This window comes from Hypanus sabinus, chromosome 28, assembly GCF_030144855.1.
Source record: "Hypanus sabinus isolate sHypSab1 chromosome 28, sHypSab1.hap1, whole genome shotgun sequence".
Lineage (NCBI taxonomy): Eukaryota > Metazoa > Chordata > Chondrichthyes > Myliobatiformes > Dasyatidae > Hypanus > Hypanus sabinus.
Window position 1 is genome coordinate 35,446,786 of NC_082733.1, and position 25,285 is coordinate 35,472,070.

Sequence of the window (25,285 nt, forward strand, 5' to 3'; positions counted from 1 at the left end):
TCCCATTCCAGTTCCCTTTCCAACATATCAGTCTATGTTCATATCAGTCCTTTAGTGCCAAGATAAGGCCACCCTCAGGGTGGAGGAGCAACACCATTTTTCTGTCTGGGTAGCCTCCAACTTGATGGCATGGATATCAGTTTTTCCTCTCTGGTAAAAAAAGGTTCCCCCCCCTTTCCCTCTTCCTCTAATCCCCACTTTGGCCTTTTACCTCTTCTCACCTGCCCATCACCTCCCCTTAGGTCCCTCCTCCTTCCCTTTCTCCTATGGCCCACTCTCCTCTCCTGTCAAATTCCTTTCTCTCCAGCCCTTTACCTTTCCTACCCACCTGGCTTCATCTATCACCTTCCAGCTAGCCCCCTCCTTCCCTTTTTATTCTGGCATATTCCCCCTTCCTTCTCAGTCCTGAAGAAGGGTCTTGCACCTGAAACGTCAACTGTCTATACTGCATTCATTTCCATAGATGCTGCCTGACCTGCTGAGTTCCTCCAGCATTTTGTATGTGTTAAAATAGATGAATGTTCCTACTATTAGCAAGTTGTTAAAGGCATATCCATGCTACAGACATGGCACAGACCAGGGCAGATCTGTTTTGTCACCTAACTTTCTGGTTAGTTGTACAGTGTGTTCTTGGAGCCATCCTTCACCGCTCTAATAAAAGGGATAGGTTTTAGGTATTGGCAGTTTGTACTCAGGACTCTTGGAACAAACACCACAGTTGGATACTCAGAGCTGCTCTGAAAGGTGGTATGTGGTACTTTGTAAATGTGTGTAATGGCTTCTCTTTAATGTTAACTGCTGGGGCGATGGTTTCTCTATAGCTGCAATGTTTGGGTTATAACTAGAGATAACGAGTGGCTAACCAGTGGGAGAAATGTGATTCTTTCTTGTGTGTCTGGGAGCCGGGGTTTTTCACCTGTTTTCGTCGAGGAGAGAAGTAGAGGAAGGACGCGTGTGGAGAGCGCTGGTAGATCACCGGACGGCGTATACTGGAATCCGAGGGTCAGTAACGTTTGGTGGAGATCGATGGTGGAGGAATGCCTGCTGAGTGAGCTCCAACTGAACCTGTGACTTTAATTTGGGCCCTTTTTTGTTTAGTTTAATTTTCATACCAACCCGATATTCAGATGAAGATTCATAAAGTCATTTATTTGCATTTGGTGTACTGTCTGATATTTTGCGTTGCGGGTTTGTAATCGGGGTACATTGCACGGCATCCGTACAAACGTGAATATCCAGTTTGGCAGGGCCGAAAGCTGATTGCCCTCGATGAACATGAGCAGGTGAACCTTACATATGTAATTCTGCAAATATACCTGACTATATTCGAAATGTTAAACAATAAAGCTAACTTACTGCTATTAATAGAGTATAAATCATCTCTACAACATATGCTGATGGAGAGTCTCGGTCTGAAACACCGATTATTCATTTCCTTCTATAGATGTTGCCCGACCTGCTGCTTTCCTTCAGTATTTTGTGGAGTGGTACTGAAGTTTCCAGCACTGGCAGAATCTCTTGTATCTCTATAGCAATATTTTGTCCTCAATTTATACTTCCAGTTTACATGTTAAAGTAGTTGCTTATTAAATTATAAGACATTTAGATATATCCTAAAATAAACGAAAACAAATGTTTAATTGAACCTTTCTGTTTGGAGTGGGACGGACATTTACTTGACAGTTGAGGATCAGCCAATCACATAATGAAGAATCTTCTTCTGTGAAGAGGGCGGGGTGGAAATATGATTGGCGTGGAACCTGACCTATGCTGGCCGGCTGTAGGCGGGGTACCATGTTGATCGACATTCCTCTAGACCATTGACAGGTGGACATTGCGAGCTGCTGGAGATCAATTCTCCAGGCAGAGGTGCGCCAGACGCTTGGCAACTATGGGGAACGTTGCGCCGGAGGGATCCCAGGCCTCGGGGTCCGTCATATGCTGTTGGCTCTTCGGGTTGGTGTTGCTGCTGGTGCCGCCGCCGTTGTCATCGCACAACCCCGTTACCCCGCCTTTAAACAGGAGTGTCAATTCATCCGAACCCAAGCACAATGCCACCGCCACATCCGTCACCACCGTCCTGGGTAGCGTGAGATCTCTGCTGCAACAGTTCCCGGCCCTCGAGGGCCTGGTGCTAGCGTCCTGCGCTGTGGCTTTACTGTTGGTCATCTGGCTGACAGTCAAGGTGTTCAGGTAACTTGGAGGGGAGGCTGCGTGTAAGTGGTAGAAGGGGGTTTGGGCAAATGGTGTGTCCACGGGAAGGTAGAGTGGTGGGATGGGTGAGATCACAGGGAAGTGGTGGGAAGTCTAATGGTGGGATCACAGAGCGTTAAAGATTGGTCTTTTGGTGGGACCACGGGGTCATGGGGTTTGATCTAATCGTGGGATCACAGAGCGTGGAGGGTTGGTCTTTTTGGTGGGATCACGGAGAAAAGGATATTGGTCCACTGGTGGGATCACAACGTTGAGGGTTGGTCTTTTTGGTGGGATCACGGAGAAAAGGATATTGGTCCACTGGTGGGATCACAGCGTTGAGGGTTGGTCTTTTTGGTGGGACCACGGAGAAAAGGATATTGGTCCACTGGTGGGATCACAGCGTTGAGGGTTGGTCTTTTTGGTGGGACCACGGAGAAATGGGGATTGGTCCAATGGTGGAATAATGGGGAGGAGAGCGAGTGGGGAGAATCTATGGTGAAGAGGCAAGTATCACCACCACAAGTCATAATGTGACTTCTTCCCAGTAAACATTTAAACAAAGAAGTTTATAATTTTAGCCACATTAGAATTGTTAATAATATTAGAATAGATTAAAAGACATGACCTGATGTGTCATCTGTTCAGTAGGATTCTATTTTCGATCTGAAAATGGTAGCAGTAAGTTGTATGCTGAAAGGTTTAGACTAGGTCAGTGTTAGTCATAACTCTTTCCCTGGTTATGGAGTACTTTTAGCTGGGTGTGGTGGTGTAAATACATTTAAATTATCAGATGAGTGACCTGGAGGCTTGTACAGAAGATCCAGACACTCCAGTTCAAATCCTACCAAAACAGCAGCTGGAAATGCCACCGAACATTAGCCTGGCATTCATCTCCAAAAATAAATATTTATATTAAAAGAAATGTTGTGCTCTTGTCTCAACTGGCCATCAGCAGCAGAGATTTGTATAGATTTAGATACAATTTCACTGCTATAATGCTTTCCTGAACTCATCCCTAAGTATTGCTTTATTTATGCACCAGCAACTTAGTCCCACTTACCTCTTGCTATTGCCATGTTGGCACCTGTGTTTCAAACTGGATGTCCAACATATGCCAATTAATCATTGTTGAAAGTAAGACTCATTGTATGTCAGTTCAACATATTTTACCAATACTTACTTTGGAATTTGACACTCCTTAACTCTTCTCTTCCTCCCTATTCATATATATAATAGGTTGTCGCTCCAGATTCCAGCAGCTACAGGCTCATGTCACTATTTAACTTGTGTTGTCTTCTCTCTATTATGTTGTTGACTTACACAGTGTATCACCCATTAAAAATCATGAAAAGGAAGAGATCTGTTTATAGCACGATCGATGCCTGTTGCAATTTAAGCATTTTAATTAGCCATCTAAATATACATTTGAACCATCAAGATCATAATTCTGTGAGTCACAACATTTGAAGAGGAGGAAGCAAATTTACCAGCACTGCAGGAGGAAATTCTTATCAGTTGACACAGCCAACCTTTTTTAAAAAAAGTAAACTGCCAACTTGTTTAAAACAAATTCAAGTTATATCATACACAAAATGCTGGTAGAACACAGCAGACTAGGCAGCATCTATAGGGAGAAGCACTGTCGATGTTTCGGGCCGAGACCCTTCATCAGGACTCTGTGAAGGGTCTCGGCCCGAAACGTCGACATCACTTCTCCCTATAGATGCTGCCTAGTCTGCTGTGTTCTACCAGCATTTTGTGTGTGTTGTTGTTTGGATTTCCAGCATCTGCAGATTTTCTCGTGTTTGCTCAAGTTATATCATACCTTAGTCAGGGAAATTAGAGGTGACACCTCGGAGACATTTAGGAACTTGTATAATATTGGCAAATTCTTTAAGTTGCTGAATTGCAAAGAATTTTCTCACCCTTCCATAAACTTGTTCTTGTACCATGTCTCTACATGGTACAGTTGGAGACATAACATAAAGATTTTTACTCATGTATGTGAAGGATGTAAGAAATAAAGTCAATCCAAGCTATGCAACCAACTGGACCAAGCTCATTTCAGATCTATCTTGGCACAGAGTCTGTTCATTTAACTAATTAGCGATACAACAGGGTGTACGCCTTTCCAGCCCTTTAAGCTACGCTGCTCCGGCAACCTCACAACCCCAATTACTTCTAACTTAATCACAGGACAATTTACAATGACCAATTAACCTACCAGGCATGTCTTTGGAGAAACTGGAGCACCCAGGGAAAACCCACACATTCCTGGGTAATGCCAAATGTGGATTTGCAAAAAAAAAAGGTTATTTGCATTCAAGAAAGCTGAGCCAAATGAACATCTGAAGTAAAGTTAGAATTTTTTTTTTAGTTCAGTAACTAGAGAGTAAATAATTATTTTTGGTGCTGGGATTTCTGAATGAAAGTTGAAACTATAAGGAAGGAACAGCCAAATTTTGAATCACTGACAGTGCCAGTCATTCTGAACAGGATGTGTGTTTGCATGGTGTGGTCTCCTGTCATTGTAAACAGTTGCTCTCATGCTAGAGTTTCATAGCTTTTCTTTGGTAGGAGAAAGAAGCAAATCTTTAGCTGCAGCTTTATGAATAAACCATTGCCCTTGTTCTCAGGTCTAGAAGAAGACTTGGGAAAACAAGGAAATATGACATTATTACAACACCAGCAGAAAAAGTAGAAATGACACCACTTAATGAAGACAATGACGATGATGAAGATGCAACAGTGTTTGACGTGAAATACAGCAGGTATGACTTAGAGTTTTTAAGACATCTGTCACATCTACAAAGCTAATTTTCTGTGATAATGTTATTATTTAATATCATTTTTACTTGATTAATATTTTGTAAACCAGTTCAATTCTGAGCAGCATAGTTTAAATCTTTCCTAAACGTTTTAAAGAAGATATAATAGTGATTTACCAAGGTAATTGAAGGGAAGAGGGACCTTAGTTATATGGATAGATTGCAGAAGCAGAGGTTATTTTGCTAGTATTGTGGGGGTATATTCTGAAATTAGGATATATAACAATTAGTAATTTCAGCAACCAATCTTTAGATCTGAACATGGATTGTAGATTAAATTTAAAATATAGCTCTGGACAGTAGTCTCCTGGAGTTGTAGACACAGGTTAATTGAAAACTAGACATTGCTGATTACCATTTATTTTGGGTGTCTGGAGTGTGGGTACAAAGAAGGAGGTGTGAAAATAATATGGAATTCAAAGGAAGCATTGTAGATACATATTAACTATAGAATTGTCCTTTGATCTTTAACATATAAAATGCCATGTAATATTGGGTCTAACAAGCCTCTTCCTCCTGAGAGTGTGTCATTTTGTAGAATATAAAAGACTACCTTTTTATCTACCAGCTGCATCCCTCCAGTGACTTTGTTCATGTTACAACAATATAAAGAAAGTTCCAAGGGGTATGATAGAAGTAGTTAAAATCATGAATGCTGTAGTAATAGTTTCCATAGCAGCTGGGTGAAGAACAAGAGGATGTGAAATAAAAGCCATTGGCAAAAGAATTAAATGCGATGGGACGATAAACCATTGAATGCTTAAAGTCTGGCATTCACAGTGAAGGATGATTGTGATGTTACATTTGAAAAAGAGCAGGTTAGGTATCTGAAAGGCAAGGATTTCCTGTTCTTTGGACAGAGGGTTTGAGAGTGAGTATAGTTTGATTTCTTTTACAGACAGCCACAATGAATACACTGGGCCAGTGGATGCCCCCTGTGCTATATTCTTCCATCACTAGAAACCTGCCTTTGAATAGTTTGATTACTCACACAACCGACTCTACAACAGCTCAGTTGCATTGCTGAGGTCCTATGTTCCAGAAACAAATACATTTCTAGCTGTCCCAGAGAACTACAACACTCATAGAATATGAAATGTATGGCACAGGAACAGGCCCTTTAGCATGCTAAATCCAGGCTAAACAGAGTGCCAATTTAAATTAAATCTTTTCTGACAATATATGTTCCATATCCCACCCCCTCTGTTCCCGACTTATTCTTGTGTCTATTTAACAGATATCTGGAAAAAAATAAATTTTCCAGGTACAGTTTATGCTCAAAGAGCTGCACCAACTATGTTTTGCCTAGTACCACCTCAGCAAATACTTGCTCTTTGATTCCTTTTTATGGGACTGTGCTTGCATCCCTCCACTATATCTCAATATAGTCTAATCCAAGCAAAAAAAAACTAAATAAGAAAAGTGAGAAACAGAAATGATTAATAATAATAATAATATGAAAAATAAAACAGGGTTTTATTCTATGTACAACTCCTGAAGTAGCATCAAGATCTGGGAAACTGAGGTTTCAATAAGTAACATGAACAACTTCACCAGCTGATGACCATCTCTAATGACGAAGTTTGAAACACAGTAGCAGATTAACTGATTTGCCATCCTTGGTATTGACATCCTTTGCATTATTGACAGTGGCACATCAGAAGTTGGGTATCATATGACAAGTAACTTCCCTACTCAATCTTCACACACCTTTTAACTGCTTCCAAGGTGCATGGCACATGACATGGAACATCGGTGGGTGACTAGATGAGTGTGGCTCTTGCAGCACTTGAGATGGATGAAGCCAGCCAAGATGGAGCTTATTTGACTGCATGCTATCCCCTGGGCAAGCTGTGAATTAGTGAATTTGTCTTGAAAAACGCACTGTAGCATTTCGTTAAGGCCACTTCATCAGCGCATTCCTTACTTCTGACTGACCTTGTCTTCCTTTTCTACAGATAGAGCTAAAAGCATTTATCCCGACCTTGCACATTTTAAGTCCACGTTGTAAACAGAAACTATTTGAAAGTAATCATGTGAGAGAATTCTTTATTTGGTATTGTATATTATTAGGCTTAATCCTCTCTCGCTTCACAAAAGAAGCAGCTTAGAATCAGAATGACATTTATATCACTGACATGCACAGAATGGCCACATTTTAGTGTATCTGCTGTACCTAATGAATTGGCAACTGAGTGTATGTTTGTGATCTTTAACTTCTGTAGCCCATCCACTTTAAGGTTTTCAGAGATGTTCTGTTATACACTACTTTTGTAATATGTGGTTATTTGAGTTTTTGTTACCTTCCTGTTAGCTTGAACCAGTCTGTCCATTCTCCTCTGATCTCTTGCAAGGCATTTTCTCCCACAGAACTGACACTCCCAGGATGCTTTTTGCTTTTTGCACCATTCTCTATAAATTCTAGAGACTGTTGTTTGTGAAAATCCCAGGGGATCTGGGCTTCTGAGATGCATGAAGCACCCCATCTGGCACCAACAATCATTCCATGGTCAAAGTTACTTAGATCACATTTCTTCCCTGTTCTGATGTTTGGGTTGAACAATCACTGAACCTTCTGACCATGTCTGCATGCTTTTATGCATGGAGTTGCTGCTACATGATTAGCTGATTAGATAATTGCATTAATGAGCAGGTGTATAGGTGTAACTAACAAAGTAGCCTCTTAGTGCAGATTATGACATGCAACTTGTTGTTTTGCAGCAGCAGTACAGTTTACAATAAAAATATTACCATAGGTTACAATAATAAATAGTGCAAAAAGGGAGCAACAGGGAGGTAGTGTTCATGGACTGTTCAGAAATCTGATGGCAGAGTTCTGACTACATAAGAAAATGTTTCAAACATATAATGAACATGGTACCAATAGATGGCTTTGATAAATCTAAAAGGAATTTGGATAGATTTTTAGTGAAAGAAGCCATGAGCAATGGAAAGATATGTTGTGACATATTTTAATTTGCAGTTTTGACCTGATAAATTACAACTGGTTTGAATAGTCCTGTACATTCAAGTCTATTTAGTTTTCATTTCCCTTTGTATCAGTTGTAAAATATTGTCCATATAGTGACATGATAGCTTTGTAATCTTATCATTCTGACCAGCACTTATTCAAATCTAAAAGAATACAAAGAAACTAGATAGCCTCTCTGTTCAAATTTAAATTTTAAAAAAAAGTTTAAATTACTATAGAGGCACATGTGAGTAAATCTATAGAGGCATATTTGAGTAAATAAAATAACTTAGCAGATTTATTCCTAATGCCTTCTTAAATACTTACAAACATCAGTGTTAAAACATCAATTCCAGTGTAATGTGATACCATCTGGATTGGAACTAAATGGTTTTTATTAGGGCTGCCTTTGGACTTCTGCAGCTAATGGTTTCTTCATTCAATTCAACTACAGTATCTGAATTATATTTGATAATTTAGTGGTTAATGACTATTCCGAAACCAGATGCTGTCAATTTGCTGAATGATTCTCTCTTCTATTATTTATATGCAAGAGCATGATAAACTTACTGTATCCCATTGAAAACTTTCTATTTTAGTAAATTTAGCACCTTGAGATATTAAAATATTCTAATCTGTAGAAGAGATTCAGGCATCAATGTTAAATGTGTTGTATTTATCCCGAGTAATCATTTACATAGGCAGTTAGAGAACTGACTTGATCATATAAAAATTTCAGAACATAGTGTATTTAATGGCAATGAAGTTGATTCCAAATTCCTGCAAAAGCCTGCTGAATAATTTGCGGAACGTGCTTGTTGTGTTTTCAAACAGAAAAAGTATTTTGTTTGTAGAGAAAAATTAGGCAAGATACAAAACAAAATACCAGCTCTCTAGAACGATCAAATGTAGTTGATGAAACTACGTTTTGCGTAACATAGCCTGGGAGTGTTTTCAATGTAGTGGATACCTTTAAAACTGAAACTGGAATGTGTTCAAGTTTTATTAATCTCACCTTGCAGGCTACTCCCACTTTAGATTACTGAATAATTTCTGGGAGTTTTCCTTCATAGTTCACATCACAATGGGGAGTTAGGTTTTATATTAAATGAGTCATACTCTCCCTGCACATAAATATTTACTTTAATTCCTCTTTTTGTTTATATATGCTACCATTTTTTAAAAAACTGAGAAGAAATCTTGTTTTTATCATTTGACATTATTGTTAAGCTAGTTGTCATGATTTTGCACTTTTTTTGTCTGACTCTCACTTTGAACAAATGTACTTTGGATATGGCCATGTTGATTAACTGGCATGATGACAGTAAAAGTTGTTTAAGGAATTGTTCTGTATTAAATGTTAAATAGAGGAAGTTCATGAATAATTAAAAAGTGTGCACCGAAATATTTAGCCGCGAGAGGTTCAAATTTCCTGTAAGCATTCAACTGTCAATGTGTTGAACTATAAAGAATAATCACCATTTCCTGATTTATACACAGTAGCCACTTTATTGATTCTACCTATACACTTACTTGTTAATGTAAATATCTAATCAGCTAATCATGTGGCAGCAACTCGATGCATAAAAGCATGGCAACATTCTCAAGTGGTTTGGCTGTTGTTCAGATCAAACATCAGAATGTAGAAGAAATGTGAACTTTGATTATGGAATGATTGTTGGTGCCACAAGGGGTGTTTTGAGTATCTGAGAAACTGCTGATCTTCTGGGCTTTACATGCAGAACAGTCTCTACATTTTACAGAGAATGGTGCGAAATACAAAAATCATCCAATGAGCGGCAGTTCTGTAGGTGAAAAAGCTTTGTTAATGAGAGAGATCAGAGGAGAATGGCCAGAATGGTTGAAGGTGACATTAACTCAAATAACCACACGTTACACCAGTGGAATGCAGAAGGACATTTCTGAATGCACAGCCCATCAAACCTTGTAGTGGATGGGTTACAGCAGAAGAACAGAGGCCATACACTCAATAGGCACTTTATTAGGTGCAGGAGGTATGTAATAAAGTGCACTGAGTGTATTTAAACTGCACTTCAATCATCTTCATCTTTTTTGCAACCTGCTGAGAACACTGGAAAAAGTAAAATCTAGCGTTCCTTATAATACTAACACAAACGTTGAAAACTTGTTAAACCCTGCTACTGATGTCTCAAACCTAGCTGGCAATATATAAAATTTTCCAGTTCTCTGTGAGCACTAAAGGCATGATAGGCTTATTCTAATTATCATTTAGCCTAATCAAAATAACATCATTCTTCATATCATAACTTTCTAATAACTTTCTCATTGCTGCCTACTTTTGGTTTCCCCTGAATCACTGGACTGTAGACCTCTTGAGATTAGGGGTCATGTGAGTAACTGCCTATGATATTTAAACAGTCCTTGAATAGGTATGGCATCAACAAGCCTTGATGAAACTGAAGTCAATAACTGCAGGGCTTGGAGTCATACCTTGCACAAAAGATGGAGCTTGTGTTAGAAACGAGTCAACTCAGCTGTAGGAACTCCTTGTCGCTGTGTCCTTGTCCCAGCCTGAGTTCCTTTGATCTTCAACCATCTATTGCACGGTTCAATGCCATTCACAAGTCCCCTGAAAATGAGGCAGCCTACGCCTGCTTGAAGCAATGACAAGAATACACCTGGTCATGAGCTGATGAGTAACAAATAATACTGAACCATATATAGTAAACAGTGTTCTTCTCCAGCACAGGAGAGTACCCACCTGTCCTTTGCATTACTATCACTGTGTTCCACCACTTCCACCTTCAACAGCCTAAAGATAAGATTAGTTTTATTTGTCACATATACATTTGGATATCAAAACATAAATTGATATGAATTGTTTGCATCCATGACTGACACAGTCCGAGGATGTGCTGGGGGCAGCCCCCAAGTGTTGCCATGCTTCCGGTGTCAACGTTCAGTAGGTTCAATTTGTTGTCAGAGAGATGTATACAATATCCATCGTGAAATTTTTCACAAACACCCACAAGAACAGAGGAGTGTCCCAAAGAATGAATGACAGTTAAATGTTAGAACCCCAAAGCCCCCCCCAGCTCCCTCCTCCCACGCATAAGCAAGTGACAAACCCCCCCCACCAGCAAAAAAGCATCTACACTCTCCACCGAGCACTCAAGCATGCAGCAAAGCATTAATAAAGACAGAGACTTGCAGTTCACCAAAGACTACTCATTGAAGAAGTTTGGTATGACCCCCCCCCCCCAAAATTCTAAGAACTTTCTGGTATGGGAACTGTACTTTTCTCAATTGCAGGACCCTGCAGAGAGTGGTGCAGACAGCCTAGCCCATCTGTAGATGTGAACTTCCCACTTTTCAGGACATTTACAAAGACAGGTGTGTAAAAAGGGCCCGAAGAATCATTGGAGACCCAAGTCACCCCCAACCACAAACTGTTCCAGCTGCTACCATCTGGAAAACGGTGCCGCAGCATAAAAGCCAGGACCAACAGAGTCCGGGACAGCTTCTTCCACCAGGCCATCAGACTGCTTAATTCATACTGATGCTACTTTATTTCTATGTTATATTGACTATCCTGTTGTACATAATATTTATTATAAATTACTATAATTGAACATTTGAATGGAGACATAACATAAAGATTTTTACTCCTCATGTATTTGAAGGATGTATTTAACAAAGTCAATTCAATTCAGCACCCAGTAATTCGACATTCTGCAGGTAATCTTTCTCCCTCAAAAGGGAAAAAAAGGTGTCCCTGTTTCACAGCGAGAGGGGAAACATAACAAAACAACTTGCCGATTTATGGTGTTAAAGGTCTTTTTCTAAGCTCTGTGGCCAAAGATCTAGGGTTTCTGGGCACATAGCCAGCAGCCAGGTCATTGCATATGATCTTCCGTCTCCCATGACACACCAGTTTCCTGCAATGGCACCAACCCTGAATCCACCCGCCTCCAAAGCCACGAAAATCTGGCACCCTGAAGGCGCGCCCTTGGCATATTGAAAAACAGCTGGTCATGAGGCACTGAAAGCGGGTCCCATTCCCGCAAAGAACTGAAATCCGTGTGTAACTCCAGGTCAGAGTCTTCAAAAGAACCCTGAAAAGGGGGGGGGGGGGGAAAGCAAGATATTAAAGATAGAAGTAGAGCTATTTCCAAAGATGCAAGCAAAGGAGTTGCCGTTAGGCACCATCATCTTAAGCTCTGGTCTTGAGGTTCACACCTAACCCATATGTCTTTGGAATGTGGGAGGAAACTGGACCATCTGACGGAGGCACACAGCATTAAGGACAAAATTTACAGACTCCCTACATACACCAGTAGTATTTGACTCCCAATCTTCTGATCAGTGGTGCTGTATGACATAAGGTTACATTGGAAGTTGCATATCTTGCAAAGTCTGATGCACCTCTTGACGCTCCAGAGTCTTGTGCCTGGTAGACAGCAGAGAGTTAAATTTATTCTTGCCATTAGTTGCTAAGTCTTTATTATCATCATTAGGAATTTCTAAAGTCCTGCAAAGCGCCACCACTATCTCTCCCCACATCTAGCCCTTGAAACCTGCCTTATGCATCTGATTGAACAGCCAAATTGGTGTGGTCTTTCATTGATTGTATTACAGTATAGTTATTATTCTATTTTGGATTTATTGAGTGTATCCAGTAGAAAGTGAATCTCAGGTTTGTATATGATGACATATATGTACTTTAAATTTACTTTGAGCTTTGAAATGTTGATCACCTGCTTAGTTCATGTTTTTATAGTTTAGTGTCAGATACTGTGATCAGTCACTTGGAAGTTTTATAGTCATACACTTTATATGTAAAACACTCGATTGGTAGTTCAGTAATTGTTGTCGGACTGGAAAATACAGTTACTACTGACATCTGTGCAAGGATCTTTTTAGTTTAATATATAAGCAAATACTTGGAAGCTACTAACACACAGAGTTTGCATACTTACAGCTGATACAAAGCTAGTGGGTCCAAACAGACTGAGCTAATCTTCCAAAGAATTTGAATACATTAGCTAGAAATTAAGCAGAAAGATGGCAGCTTAGATTCAATTCAATTGCATGAGGGTTTTTAAAGCAATTTGTTTACTTATTATTACTATTGTTGAGGTTTTCTTGTATTTGCATAGTTTGTCTGTTGCACATTGGTTATCTGTCAGTCCTCATGCAGTTTTTCATTGATTCCATTGTTTCTTTTTATCTACTGTGAGTGTCCACAAGAAAGTGGCATGGTACAGTACCACTGACCTTGATTCATTTCTCACCGTTGCCTTAAACCTCCTCCCTGTGGCTGTGTGGGTTTCCTCTAGACGCTTCACTTTCCTCCCACAGTCCAAAGACATACTGTTTGGTAGGATAATTGGTCATTGTAAATTGTCCTGTGATTTATCTATCTATATATATATACACGTACACACACACTTGCAAGAAAAATTTAGTGAATCCTTTGCAATTACCTGGTTTTCTGCATTAATTACTCATAAAATGTTGCTGATCTTCATCTATGTCACAATAATAGACAAATACAATCTGTCTAAACTAATAACACACAAACAATTGTACTTTTCATGTCTTTATTAAACACATTATTTAATCATTCACAGTCCAGGCTGAAAGAATATGTTAACCTTTGTATTTAGTAACTGGTAGAACCTCCTTTAGCAGCAATAACCCTCACTAAATGTTTCCTGTAGCTGCTGATCAGACTTGCATAATGACAAATAGGAATTTTAGACCATTCCTCCATACAAAATTGTTTCAGTTCATCAATATTTCTGGGATACCTTGCATGACCAGCTCACTTCAGGTCATGCCACAGCATCTCAATTGAGTTAAGGTCTGGAGTCTTGACCATTCCAAAACACAAATTTTCTTTTTAAACTGTCAACGTTTCGGGTTGAGACCCTTTGTCAGGCCAGATGCTGCCTGACCTGCTGAGTTCATCCAGCTTTTTTGACCACAGCATCTGCAGTGTACTTTGTGTTTTCTTTTTAAACTATTCTGTTATTAATTTACTCTCATATTTCGGATCATTGTCCTGTTGCATCATCCAACTTCTATTAAACTTCAGGTCATGGACTGCTACCCTGACATTGTCTTGTAAATTGCTTTGATACAATTTTGATTTCATTGTTCTCTCAACAATTGCAAGCTGTCCAGGCCCTAAGGCAGCAAAGCAGCCACAAAACCATGATGCTTCTTCCACCATGCTTCAGAGTTCAGGTGAGGTTTTGGTGGTGTGCAGTGCTCTTTTTCCTCCAAACATAGCGGTGCATATTTCTGCCAAGAAGTTCATCTATTCTCTCAGGCTGACCCATCCGGATAGGATTGAAAAATCTAGAGGAAGGAAATATTTTTATTCTCCTGTCAGTGAACAGCCATTGGAAGGATCTGGTTTCAAGACCCATCGGAGAGACTTAAACACAATAATTTTGGCGGACACTCCAGTGCAGCATTGAGAGAGCGCCACATGAGAAGTTAAACTGTGTCTACTCCTTTGAAGTTCAAAGTGAATTTATTATCAAAATACATGTCACCACATACTACCTTGTATGTCATTTTCTTACAGGCATTCACAGGAAGGAATGCAAAAAAAATTATGAAAAACTATAAATAACAAAGACTGATAAACAACCAAAGTGCAACACCTCTATGGACTCTGTCAATACTTTCTGCTCATTCAGTAGAACAACCTACATAATCAAAGACACCACCCACTCTGGTCATTCCCTCTTCTCCCCTTTCCCATTGGGTAGGAGATACAAAAGTCCAATACATCCCATTGTTATTATACTCTTGATTGGACTTCTTGTACGATAAGGTGGATTCTTGGCCTTAGAATCTATCTTGAAATGATCTTGCATTTTATTTTATCATTTACCAAGCTTGGGCATCATGGTAGTGTAGCGGTTAGCATGACACTATTACAGCGTTCTGGAGCTCGGAGTTTATTTCCGGCACCGTTCTACCCACGGATGCGTGGGTTTTCCCTGGGTGCTTCCTTTTCTTCCCACAGTCCAAAGACATACTGGGTAGGTTAATTGGCCATTGTAAATTGTCCCATGATTTGGATAGGGTTCATCGGGTTTGTCGGGAGTTGCTGGGGTGACATGGCCTGAAGAACTGGAAGGACTTACTCTGCACTGTATTGCTAAAATAAAAAAGTTAAATTTAAAAAAAAAGCTATTTCACTTGGTCCAGAAGAATAGAACCAGATCTATCCTGCAAAGTGTGAGTGCATTGAAAACCAAGAGAACAAACAGTTTCAGTGAGTGAATGGTCAATCTATGGAACTGAGTTTCAAGGAAAGCGTGGAAGATGATGTTATTGATTTAAATTCTATTATATTTCTGAGGATCATAATTTGCATTTGACTACAGGTGTAATTCTAATTGTATTAATACGGTAAGTGCAGTATGTGTGGAAGGAAAAGTTAACCAGTTACATCCTGTTTAACACGTTACATACAATATACAACTAAACTGAATTTACATCATCAACAAAACTTAGACTCATATTTTAAAAGTATTTAGTCATCTGTTACGAACCCCATAACTGGGTCACTTACCAGCAAAGATAGAGACGTCCATTGAAGTCTGATGATACTATTTTTAACAGTATTTATTAGTAAAAAATACACAAAAATAATATCAATGCAAATATACAGATAATATACGTCAACACTAATTCTAAAAATGCGGGTATAATAATAATAAGAAATAAGCTGTATCGTTGACTAGGGGGTAATGTATTGTCTGATGGAAATATAAAGTTCACTGCATTTCCACAAGCTGCCTTCTTTTGGTTTTCACTTGTAGTAATTGTTGGAGAGAGAGAGAAATAGGAATAGAATGGGAACAGTTACCGCTACGGGTTTTTCCAACCTTCCTTTATGGTCTCGATCCGTCGGTGTCTCGTTGGTGTGGCCGTTCAAGTGTGACCTTTCCTTTAGCTAAAATGGTCTTCCGTGGTGAGCTCGCCACCCAGGCAAGGGAGGATGCACACGAGCCCCCACCGGCTTTTGCTATAAAACGCTGTCCCTGGATCTCTAGCATTTCTCCTGGTGCGTCTAAAGGGGTTGTTCCCCAGACCCCTCTTATATCCTTACTCACAGGGTCTCAGATGTCAATCAGGTTGGGATGATGCAATCCCTCAACCAGCCCACTCTGGTTGTCCCCTGAGAGGTTTCAATGAATAGTACAGTACTCAATACACAATTCCATCTCCAAGAGACAATGGCCGTTATCAGTGGTTCCGTTCCGCTGATGTCAGGACACATTCCAAACCTAGTGTATTCTGGATGTCTTGCTCTCATTTCCTGGGTCTCAGACCCGAAATAATAGCAATCTTGTGATTCTCAAAAAGGAGGGAGTGATTTTGTACCCTTTGGCCCCTCAGAGTTGCTTCACATTCGTAACACATCTTACCAGATTATTATTGATGTCGCTAGCTGATGTATAGTTACAAACTTTAATTATATAATAAGCCAAAAAATACAGCTTAAGTATTCTGACATGGTTCTTTTTTTGGAATAGGAAGTAGCCAAATATTCAAATCCAGGTAATCATAGTTACAGTTTATCAGGATGTAGAGTGGATTCCAGATTATTGGGCCATTAGTTTACTGGGACAGTCGCTTATTTGGAACAGCTGTTACAGAACAAATACTAATCAAGAAAATATCTCGGATTCCCTTTGTTTATTTGGGACGCTGTGCCATCTACTTGGGACAGGACTCTTGCCAAACAATTTCTAACTAGCCTCAGTTGTGTTCATTTGGTGAGGTCATTAGATGCTGCACTGTACTTGGAGCAAACAATTTAGAGTCAGATGGGTGTACTTCTGTTCAAAAATCAGTGATTTTTTTTGTCTCTGATAGTTAGCGAGAAATAAGCAGTAAGACAATTCAGAACTGTTTTGCTTACTGTGGTTTCAGGCATTCACAATTGAAACAGCCTAGATTTCACTGCTTCAACAAGTTAGGTACTACAAAGATTACGAAAGTATCAACAGTCACCTTTGATGTGATTATGAAAATGAACATTTGGAGGCCGCAATTGTCAACAGCATTGTTTGAAAGCAATCCATTATCCGTACTAGGTGTCTGTGCTGATTTTGTTCAATCAAAAGAATGTCAGTGTACACTGGATGAATTTCTCCATTGATAACTATTAAGAACTATTTCATAGTTTGCTAGTACTGTAGTAGTATTGGTAGTCTTCTAATTTGTTCTATGTTTCATTTAAATACATAATTTGTTACTCAGTTAAACAGTAGTTTGTCTTTTTTTAACTATTTCCATGAAACCAGCTAATTGAGACAACCATTTAATTGGGCCAAAATGTACTGGTCCCAATGTGTCCCAATTAACCAGAATCCACTGTAGTTTGAAATAGCACTGAAGGAAGAAATAAGCCGTTTAAGTTTTAAGTTCTGTTTCTCTTTTGACTTTTCTTTCTTTTCTCCTCAGGTGAAGATTTGTGCTTAGTAACTTACATGGAAAGCCAAACACACTGTGCCACAATGATCATCTGGAAGAAAACTGGGATTCCCTTGTCGCCTGTGTATTAACTTTTCATTCACTTAGTTGTGTGTAGCAAACAGAAGTATATAGGAAATTAAATTATCATCATCCAGTTTATCACCAGCACAATATTCACGTGTTTCCCATGGACTTCATAGAAGGGATTCTTAAAATCCAAACTCAAGGTTTTATGGTGTATGTTTTGAAATGCTATTATTGTATCTTATGGTAGTAATTTTGTATTTGTTCTCCGACCAAATGGTCTACCTGCACTACAATAATGAGGTGAAGTGGAATTTAGATTAATGCTTAAAATTATTTCCTTGGATTAAGTTTAGGACTTATTCTTTGTTTTTAAAATAATATGTATTGCTATTAGGTTGTGATAGTTTTCAGAAACAATAGAAATTCATCTATGTTCATTTGAGCTGAGCCTACAGTACAGAGTAGCTGCTGTGCGTTTAAAATTCTGTCCCTTTAGATGGTAGCATAGTGGTTAGCACAATACTTTACAGTACAGTACTAGCAACTTGGGTTCATTTCCCACTGCTGCCTGTAAGGAGGTTATATATTCTTCCCCTGGCCACGTGAGTTTCCTTCGGGTGCTCCGGTTTCCTCCCACAGTCCAAGGACATAATTGGTCATTGTAAATTGTCCCGTGATTGGGCCAGGGTTAAATAGGTGGGTTGCTGGATGGCACAGCTTGAAGGGCCGATTCCGTGCTGTATCTCCAAACAAATTTTAAAAAGTGAAACTCTATTTTGAAAGTGGAATGCAATGCACAGTTGATCATGTATGTTTTGCACAAATGAAACAGGACGGATTTTGATCCTGTAGTTTTGAAATGCGCCTGTAGTTGGATATGAAATGTGAAACATCACATCTCAGCAAGTTAACACTAACCCTTCAGTACCAACACCAACCCTTCTGACTATTCCCAGACACAGTTGTGCTTATCTGTGTATGCACACTTTTGGTATTGTGAGCAAATCAACAGATAGGAATCAGTATGCATTTGCATTGCTATTGTGGATTAACATAAGCATACAGCAGGACCTGGCCCTGAGGAACTAGCATTATATTTATAACTTGTTGAGTAAATATGTTAACTTGCTTTGGTTTTTATTAGACAATGAATTAGAGCTGCATAAATTGCTTACCAAAGGCATTTACCAGGTATTGAACAGTAGTGCACTGATAACCAACTGATTCAAGCTTTAACCAAACTAGGCTAAATGTATAGTAGTACTCCTGTTACAATTTAAGACTGACAATTTTAAAAAGACTGAATCGATGCTGCAGGCACTTCAAGTAGATCTGATTTGCTCTAATCATAAGCATTTCATGTTCAAACAGTACATTGACAGAGCCCTTTATAACAAAAATCCTTGCCCAAGTCTGAAGTTAGATTAGGGTAGGTCTACCTGAACTTTTCTTCATAGAAGAGCACTCATTCTTGTTACTGGTTTATATCGTAAATTGGTGGTACTATGTCATTAGTGGTTTTCAATAACTTTTCATGTTGTTGTGGTTTAGTTAAACATGCCTTATGTTGCTCTAGACATAATGATCTTTGCAAGCTAAACCCATGATTGGATGAATGCAACCATAAAAGTCTTAGGCTAATCACTAAAGTCTGGAGAAAGGGTTGGACATTTTCACTATGCAACAAAATAGCTGTTGAGAATGTCCTGTTATGACTGAAGGTTGTTAACTCAATGGATTGCTCTCGTGATAAGACAGCAACTGTAGAGATTACTGTGAAAAGAGAACAATAACTGAAAGTAATTTTGTTAGCATATTTTAAAGGAAAACAACTTCTAGCACACATTGTCTAGGAATAGAAATTTGAATCCTCCCTCAACTTGTTTTTGCCTTGGTGAAGTAAGAAACACATGTTGGTATGAAACAAAATGCTTGAGCACCAACTTTCCATAAACAATGTCATACTTTGCATTGCTTGTTTTAACATGATGATGTAATACTAAAGAGCGTAACCCAGAAAGGTAGACCAGTCCTGCTGGAACGACGGGCTGATAAAAATCAGCTGGAATACCATTTCTACAGAAGCAGGAACTCGCCCTCACTGCCACTCCCTCAGGTATAAATGTAAACTTTTTATTTACAGATTATTACAGGCTAAGAGCTTGTCCTTGAACTAATTAAGCTATCACATCCATTGAATTATTACTCTGTCAACCTTTGTAGCAATCTAATTTTCTTTACACCTCCATAGATAAAATGCTAAGTTGTTAAATGCTGAACCACAAAGTCAGCACAGCTAGAGAATGTCAATATTCAATTATGAAGATTATGCCACCATGCTAAATATTCCCTAAAGTGCAGCCAAAGATAGGAAGGATGAGATCTGCAGTTAATCTATTTTCACCACAATTCAAGTGAGCAAATTTTTAAACACTTTGCATCCTGTACCAGACCTGCAATCTTAGCTATAGTGCTCAGTGTAGTCTATTCTCACTCCACTTAAACAGTGTTTCAGCAAATGTCCCTTTTCTGATTGCTATGTATTTTCTGTGCCTGAATGTTGACTGAGAACAGGATGGAAATACTTCCTGGCTCACAATTCAGCTACTGGAAGATGTACCAAGGGTGGGGACAGGATTTGATTCTTGGAAGTGTACTGATATAATGTCATCCGGAAATAGAGAGAAACGTGGCCACTTGGGAGGAGATGGGAAAATGAGAATGCTTTTAGCATAAGGGTAACATTTAAGCAAAGAAAGTGGAATCTCTTTAACTTGAACAATATGAGCAATGGATTGTGGTGAGCAGGTTGAGGGGGGGGGGAATATTGGATTTAATCTGAGACATAAGGATGTACAGAAAAATAGCCAGCAATTCTGGTCTCTCTAATAGTTACTCCTGACTGTAAAATTGTGGGAGATCAGATGTATACAGACTCATCTATCAGATCTTACCAATCATTATACATGACCAGGTTTAACTTCCTCGTTTAAGTGCCATTTTGTACTGAATATTGACAATCAGAACCTCTTTGATTATTGACATTTTAGTCAATGGGCTTTTATATCCTTTGTATACTAAATCTTTCAGGAGAACTTGGAAATGAACAGAAATCTTATGTGTTTGAAATGACAATAGATTCATTGTCAATCATGTTACTATTGCAAGTTTTATGTTTACATTTTTTTAAAAATAGGAATATTTTGTCTAGATTTTATGCAATGTACAATTTTCTTTTGGAAAATAGTAATGTTTGTATTCAGAGCAGTAGTTTGAAGTTGGTTAAGGGAACTGAATGTAGCATGCATAACTGTTGTTTAATTTCTTCCTTCATAATGCCTGAAGACAAGGTGAAATGAGCCTGGTGTTGATGAATGAGGACAATCCATGTTGGACCATTTATAAAACATAAAGACCTTTGAAAATTATTCACTCCTATTTTAGTGTCAAGGGTATAAGGATCTATTTTGTTGAGACACAGCTTTAAGAGTTAGGCTTAAAACTTAGATTTAAAATTTTAAAATTGAAATTAAGAACTTCAAATAATTGGGAAGTTAAGAGAAGTGTTATTCTTTTTGTAAAAGTTGCAGCACAAGTTGGTAGTAAGTGAGCAATTTAACAATTCACAGGTGAAATTATAAAAAGTTGCCTTGAGGAAGCACATCTTGTCACTACCCCATTGACACCTGTATGTCTGAATGACCCCCTCATACTTGCATTTTTATCGGCCAGTTTTATGCAACTTCTCTATTCTTGGCAATCGTTCCAGTCAACTTAGGCATATATATCAGTAATGTTTTACAAACTGTTGTGGATAATGGGTGCAGATTAAAACATTTTAAGCCATTAACTAGACTAAGAACTAATACTTTTACTAAAAGTAGAATATATGATATTATTTCAGCTCATGGAATAGATCTGTAAATCAAGCAATCAAGGCAGCCTTTTGTAAAGGTAATCCATATACCTTTGTGATAGACAAAATGGAATGAAACTGAATAATTTTACCCTCGTGTAAGGTAACTCTCTTTAATCACTGAAGGTTTTTTACTTGATTCCAGCTCTTGCTCAGTGCAGGAAATTGGCCAAGAATAATTGGAACTGGAATGAATGAAACTATTACTTTCCCAAAATCTGTCTTGGTGGTTGTGCGTTCCATGTATGCAGACAGCCACTAGGTGGCCTTTGTGGCACAGCTGTGTCAAAATGTGTTCCAATCAGGATAGACTCGGCCACATTAGCTAATTGTCTCATTGTCACATGTAAAACTCAGTAAAGCCAGCAAGCGAATGGGAGAAACCTATTTAAAACTGCGCTACAAGAAACTTGTCTAAATATTTACTTACTGGTAGAGAAGGGTATTCTTTGGAGGGAATTAATTTTAAAAAATAGTAAAAAGCTGCAGATGCTGGAAATCTGAAATAAATACAGAAAATTATGATAAATCTCAGCAAGTCAGCCAGCATCTGTTGAAAGAAGAAAGCAAACATTTCAGATCTGGGATCCTTTATCAGACCGAGAAAGACAATAAGTTAATGAGGTGAGAGAGTGCCAAGGGTGAAACAATGGGACTTAAAATGTTGTGGCCTTTAAGGGGAGTTAAACTGCTTTGTCTTAACTACATTATTTCAGCCTATTAACGAAGTTACAAGTTTAAAGTAAATTTGTTATCAAAGTACTTGCAGGCATTCACAGTAGAACAAAAGAAATACAACAGATTCAAAGAAAAACTCTACACAGCTAAGAACATGAGTTGTAAAATCCTTGAGAGTTATGGAATCTGTTCAGTGTTGAGGTGAGTGAGGTTATCCACTGGTTCAAAAGCCTTTATTGTTATTCTCCCTCTCCTGACAAGCTGAGTTTTTCCAGCATTTTCTGCTTTATTTTCTGTCCCCAATTCGATGACTAGAACACGAGACAGTGGAAAGTTCTTTTCAGTAACCTGCTCCTGACTTTGACTCAAGGCATTAATCTCTCTGCTGTGCTGTCACTTGCAACCTCTTGCTTTACAAGTGGACAGTGTTGCACAATGTAAATATATCTTGAAGTGCTTGTTCCCCTCCCCCCTTATTTACCTAATTCTATACTTACTGGCAATAAGAGGAGATTGAGACCAAGGTTTTGCTATACCTGAGTGGGGTGTGTATACTTGAGTAGAGTCGCTGATGCATGCTTGTGTGCATTTAATTGAAAACGGCCATCTGTGAGAATTCTAAAGTGTCAAGGTATGATAAGCAGATATTTTTGAGATCTGAGCTAAATTTACAGAAACTATAATCCCATAATTTGAGTAAAATAATGTGGGAGTTTTCAAATGTAGAATTATAAATATAACGTTAATAAGTAATTCAGAAGAAGTGCCGAGTAGTGAGATTGTTGAGCATGGAGAAACTGTTGCCTATTAGCATGAGGAGAAGCAGCAACAGAAGACTTTGTTCATTGGGTAGGCTAGGGAAGTTAAGTACGACTGGGCAGAGCACAGATCCATTAGATTGAATCAGTCTTAGGTTTATTATCACTACTATGTCATGATAATTTGTTTTATGGCAGTATTATAGTGCAATACATTAAACAAACTATAAATTACAATAACAAATGCATATAAAAATAAATTAGTCCAAAAAGCGAGCAAAAATAATGAGGTGGTGTTCATGGTTGGTTCATTGTCCGTTCAGAAATCTGATGGTGGAGGGGAAGAAGCTGTTCCTAAAATGTTGACTGTGTGTCTTTAAGATTGAATGTTGTTTCTCTTTTTCTAATTTAAAACAATTATCTGATTGGATTGTTTTTATCCACTATGAAAGTAATTATAAAGAATCTACTCCAATTGCATTTGTCCTTACTACTGAAATGAACATATAGCACAGTGAGAAACTTCAGACGAGTAGCTGAGTAGAGTGCCACTCTGAATATATCAACTGGAGCATTCTACATCAGTTTCAATTCCTGATCTTAAATTCTAGTGTTCTATTCTCATTAACATTTCTGTTTGTTCTCAACATCTGCCATGGAAGTGAATTGCTTCCCACTTGTGGAAAGTAACTGATTCTAGAGATGCTGCAATATAAATAACATTGAAGCTTTTCAGCACACTTAATCTATGTGCAACTGGGAGGAAAGGTCTTGGAGCATTATTTGCACTTAGATCTTGCTCTTACTTTTTGCATAGATGATGTTTTAGTAATTAATTTTCTCAGAGTATCCACAATTTATAATGCTGTTACAATAATTTTCATTATCTTGATTATAGAACACTAGTTGTTGACTTGTAACTAAGTTATCTATTTGCGATGTATTACACTGGAGAATTATGTCAGAGCAAGTAGGTGCTTGCTCTTTATGTTGTATTTGTCAGCTTGTTTTATGTAGTTTCTGGAATAATTTACACTGGATAATTTGGGTAGATTTTTAACGTATCTTTGAAATGAATCTAAAAGATATGAAAAAGAATCTGGAATATTAGCAAATCTGTGATTTGATTATCCTGGTTTTTATTGTAATTACTCTAACTCACTTACAATAAATATCTCTACCAGAGTGACTTTGCATTACTTCTGAGTTTTTGGATGTCCTGCTTAATTTGTTTAGCTGTAGGGTGTGTGCAAGTTTACATGTGTTCCTCTTTCCCAGTAGAAATCTCGGCACAGCTTAACATCATCAGAGAAGCTGCACTACTCCCACCATGGAAATGTCAAATTGCCGGTTAAAGCAGGCATTACTTTCTTATTAGATTTTGCACATTCTCCAAAATAGTTGAAGAGTAAGAATTTCAGGTCATATTCTGTACACACTGTCTGATATCAATTTGAAATGTGTCACTATCGATAAGTCATAATGATTGAAATAGTTTAAAAGCCATCTTCCAGAGCAACTTTCAAAGCATCAAAATATCCCCAGCCTCTGTAATGATCAACTCTGTTATAAGTATTAGATGTAGGGGAGATATTGGTCAGGATCTTGGATAATTCTGCTGCTTCTCTTCCGAAGCTTTTGGCATTTGGGGTGGCGTGGCAGCATAGCACTTAGCGCTAACGCTCTTACAGCATCAGTGACTCCCGCCGCCGCCTAAAGAGTTTGTACATGCTCCCTGAGACCACATGGGTTTTATCCAGTTCCCTCCTGCACTCCCAAGCCTCATGGGTTAGGGATAGTACATTATGGGTATGCTATGTTGGTGCCAGAAACATGGCATCACTTGCAGGCTGCCCCCAGCACATCCTCAGATTGTGTTGAGGCAAGCTATGTATCTTATGTTTACACGTGCCGTGACAAATACAGGTAATCTTTAAAATCCTTACCTTTTAGTGTGTCCGCTCAACAAAGCAGATGGAATTCAGTTTTACATCTTATGCAAACAATGCCACCTGCAGTGTTGCAGACCTCCCCCGGTTTATAAAAGCAGCATTGGACTAGGTTTTCGTTGATAAGATTTAGATGGGGACTGATTGCACAATCACCTCTAGTGAGATCAGACTGATCAAACTGAGTGACGCCCAATATTGTGGGAACATATGAAAACAATGAATCCTTTTGGTTCAGGCATTTTACTGAAGGGCAAGTGTAGACTAGGATTCTGTCGGGTGTTCTGAATGATTCATGAAACATTGACAATGAGCCAATGCAATAATGATTTATTGGAAAGTAAAAGACAACGTTTCACATAAAAGATGTCTTCCACTCATAACTGCACCACTACGTGAGTCCAGATTCAGAACTCCATTGAAGAAAAACAGACACTCAGCAGGCCAAACAGCATCTGTGGTGCTTTTAC

General features: G+C 38.7%; 1 protein-coding gene across 1 annotated transcript; it reads left to right on the forward strand.

The window, feature by feature from the left end:
- Positions 1-1,841: 1,841 nt before the first annotated feature.
- fam174b (family with sequence similarity 174 member B) lies at positions 1,842-24,051 on the forward strand. The gene is made up of 3 exons (XM_059952930.1): positions 1,842-2,193; positions 4,833-4,967; positions 17,476-24,051. Exons 1-3 carry the CDS (start codon positions 1,892-1,894, stop codon positions 17,477-17,479), a joined length of 441 nt encoding a protein of 146 aa, XP_059808913.1. The 5' UTR covers positions 1,842-1,891; the 3' UTR covers positions 17,480-24,051.
- Positions 24,052-25,285: the final 1,234 nt, after the last annotated feature.

What these genes read in the sequence shown, in the direction of transcription:
- fam174b (XM_059952930.1), top strand. Translation starts at nt 1,892, where the DNA reads ATGGGGAACGTTGCGCCGGAGGGATCCCAGGCCTCGGGGTCCGTCATA. An exon ending in CTGACAGTCAAGGTGTTCAG is followed by an intron (nt 2,194 to 4,832) that starts GTAACTTGGAGG and finishes CCTTGTTCTCAG; the next exon opens with GTCTAGAAGAAGACTTGGGA.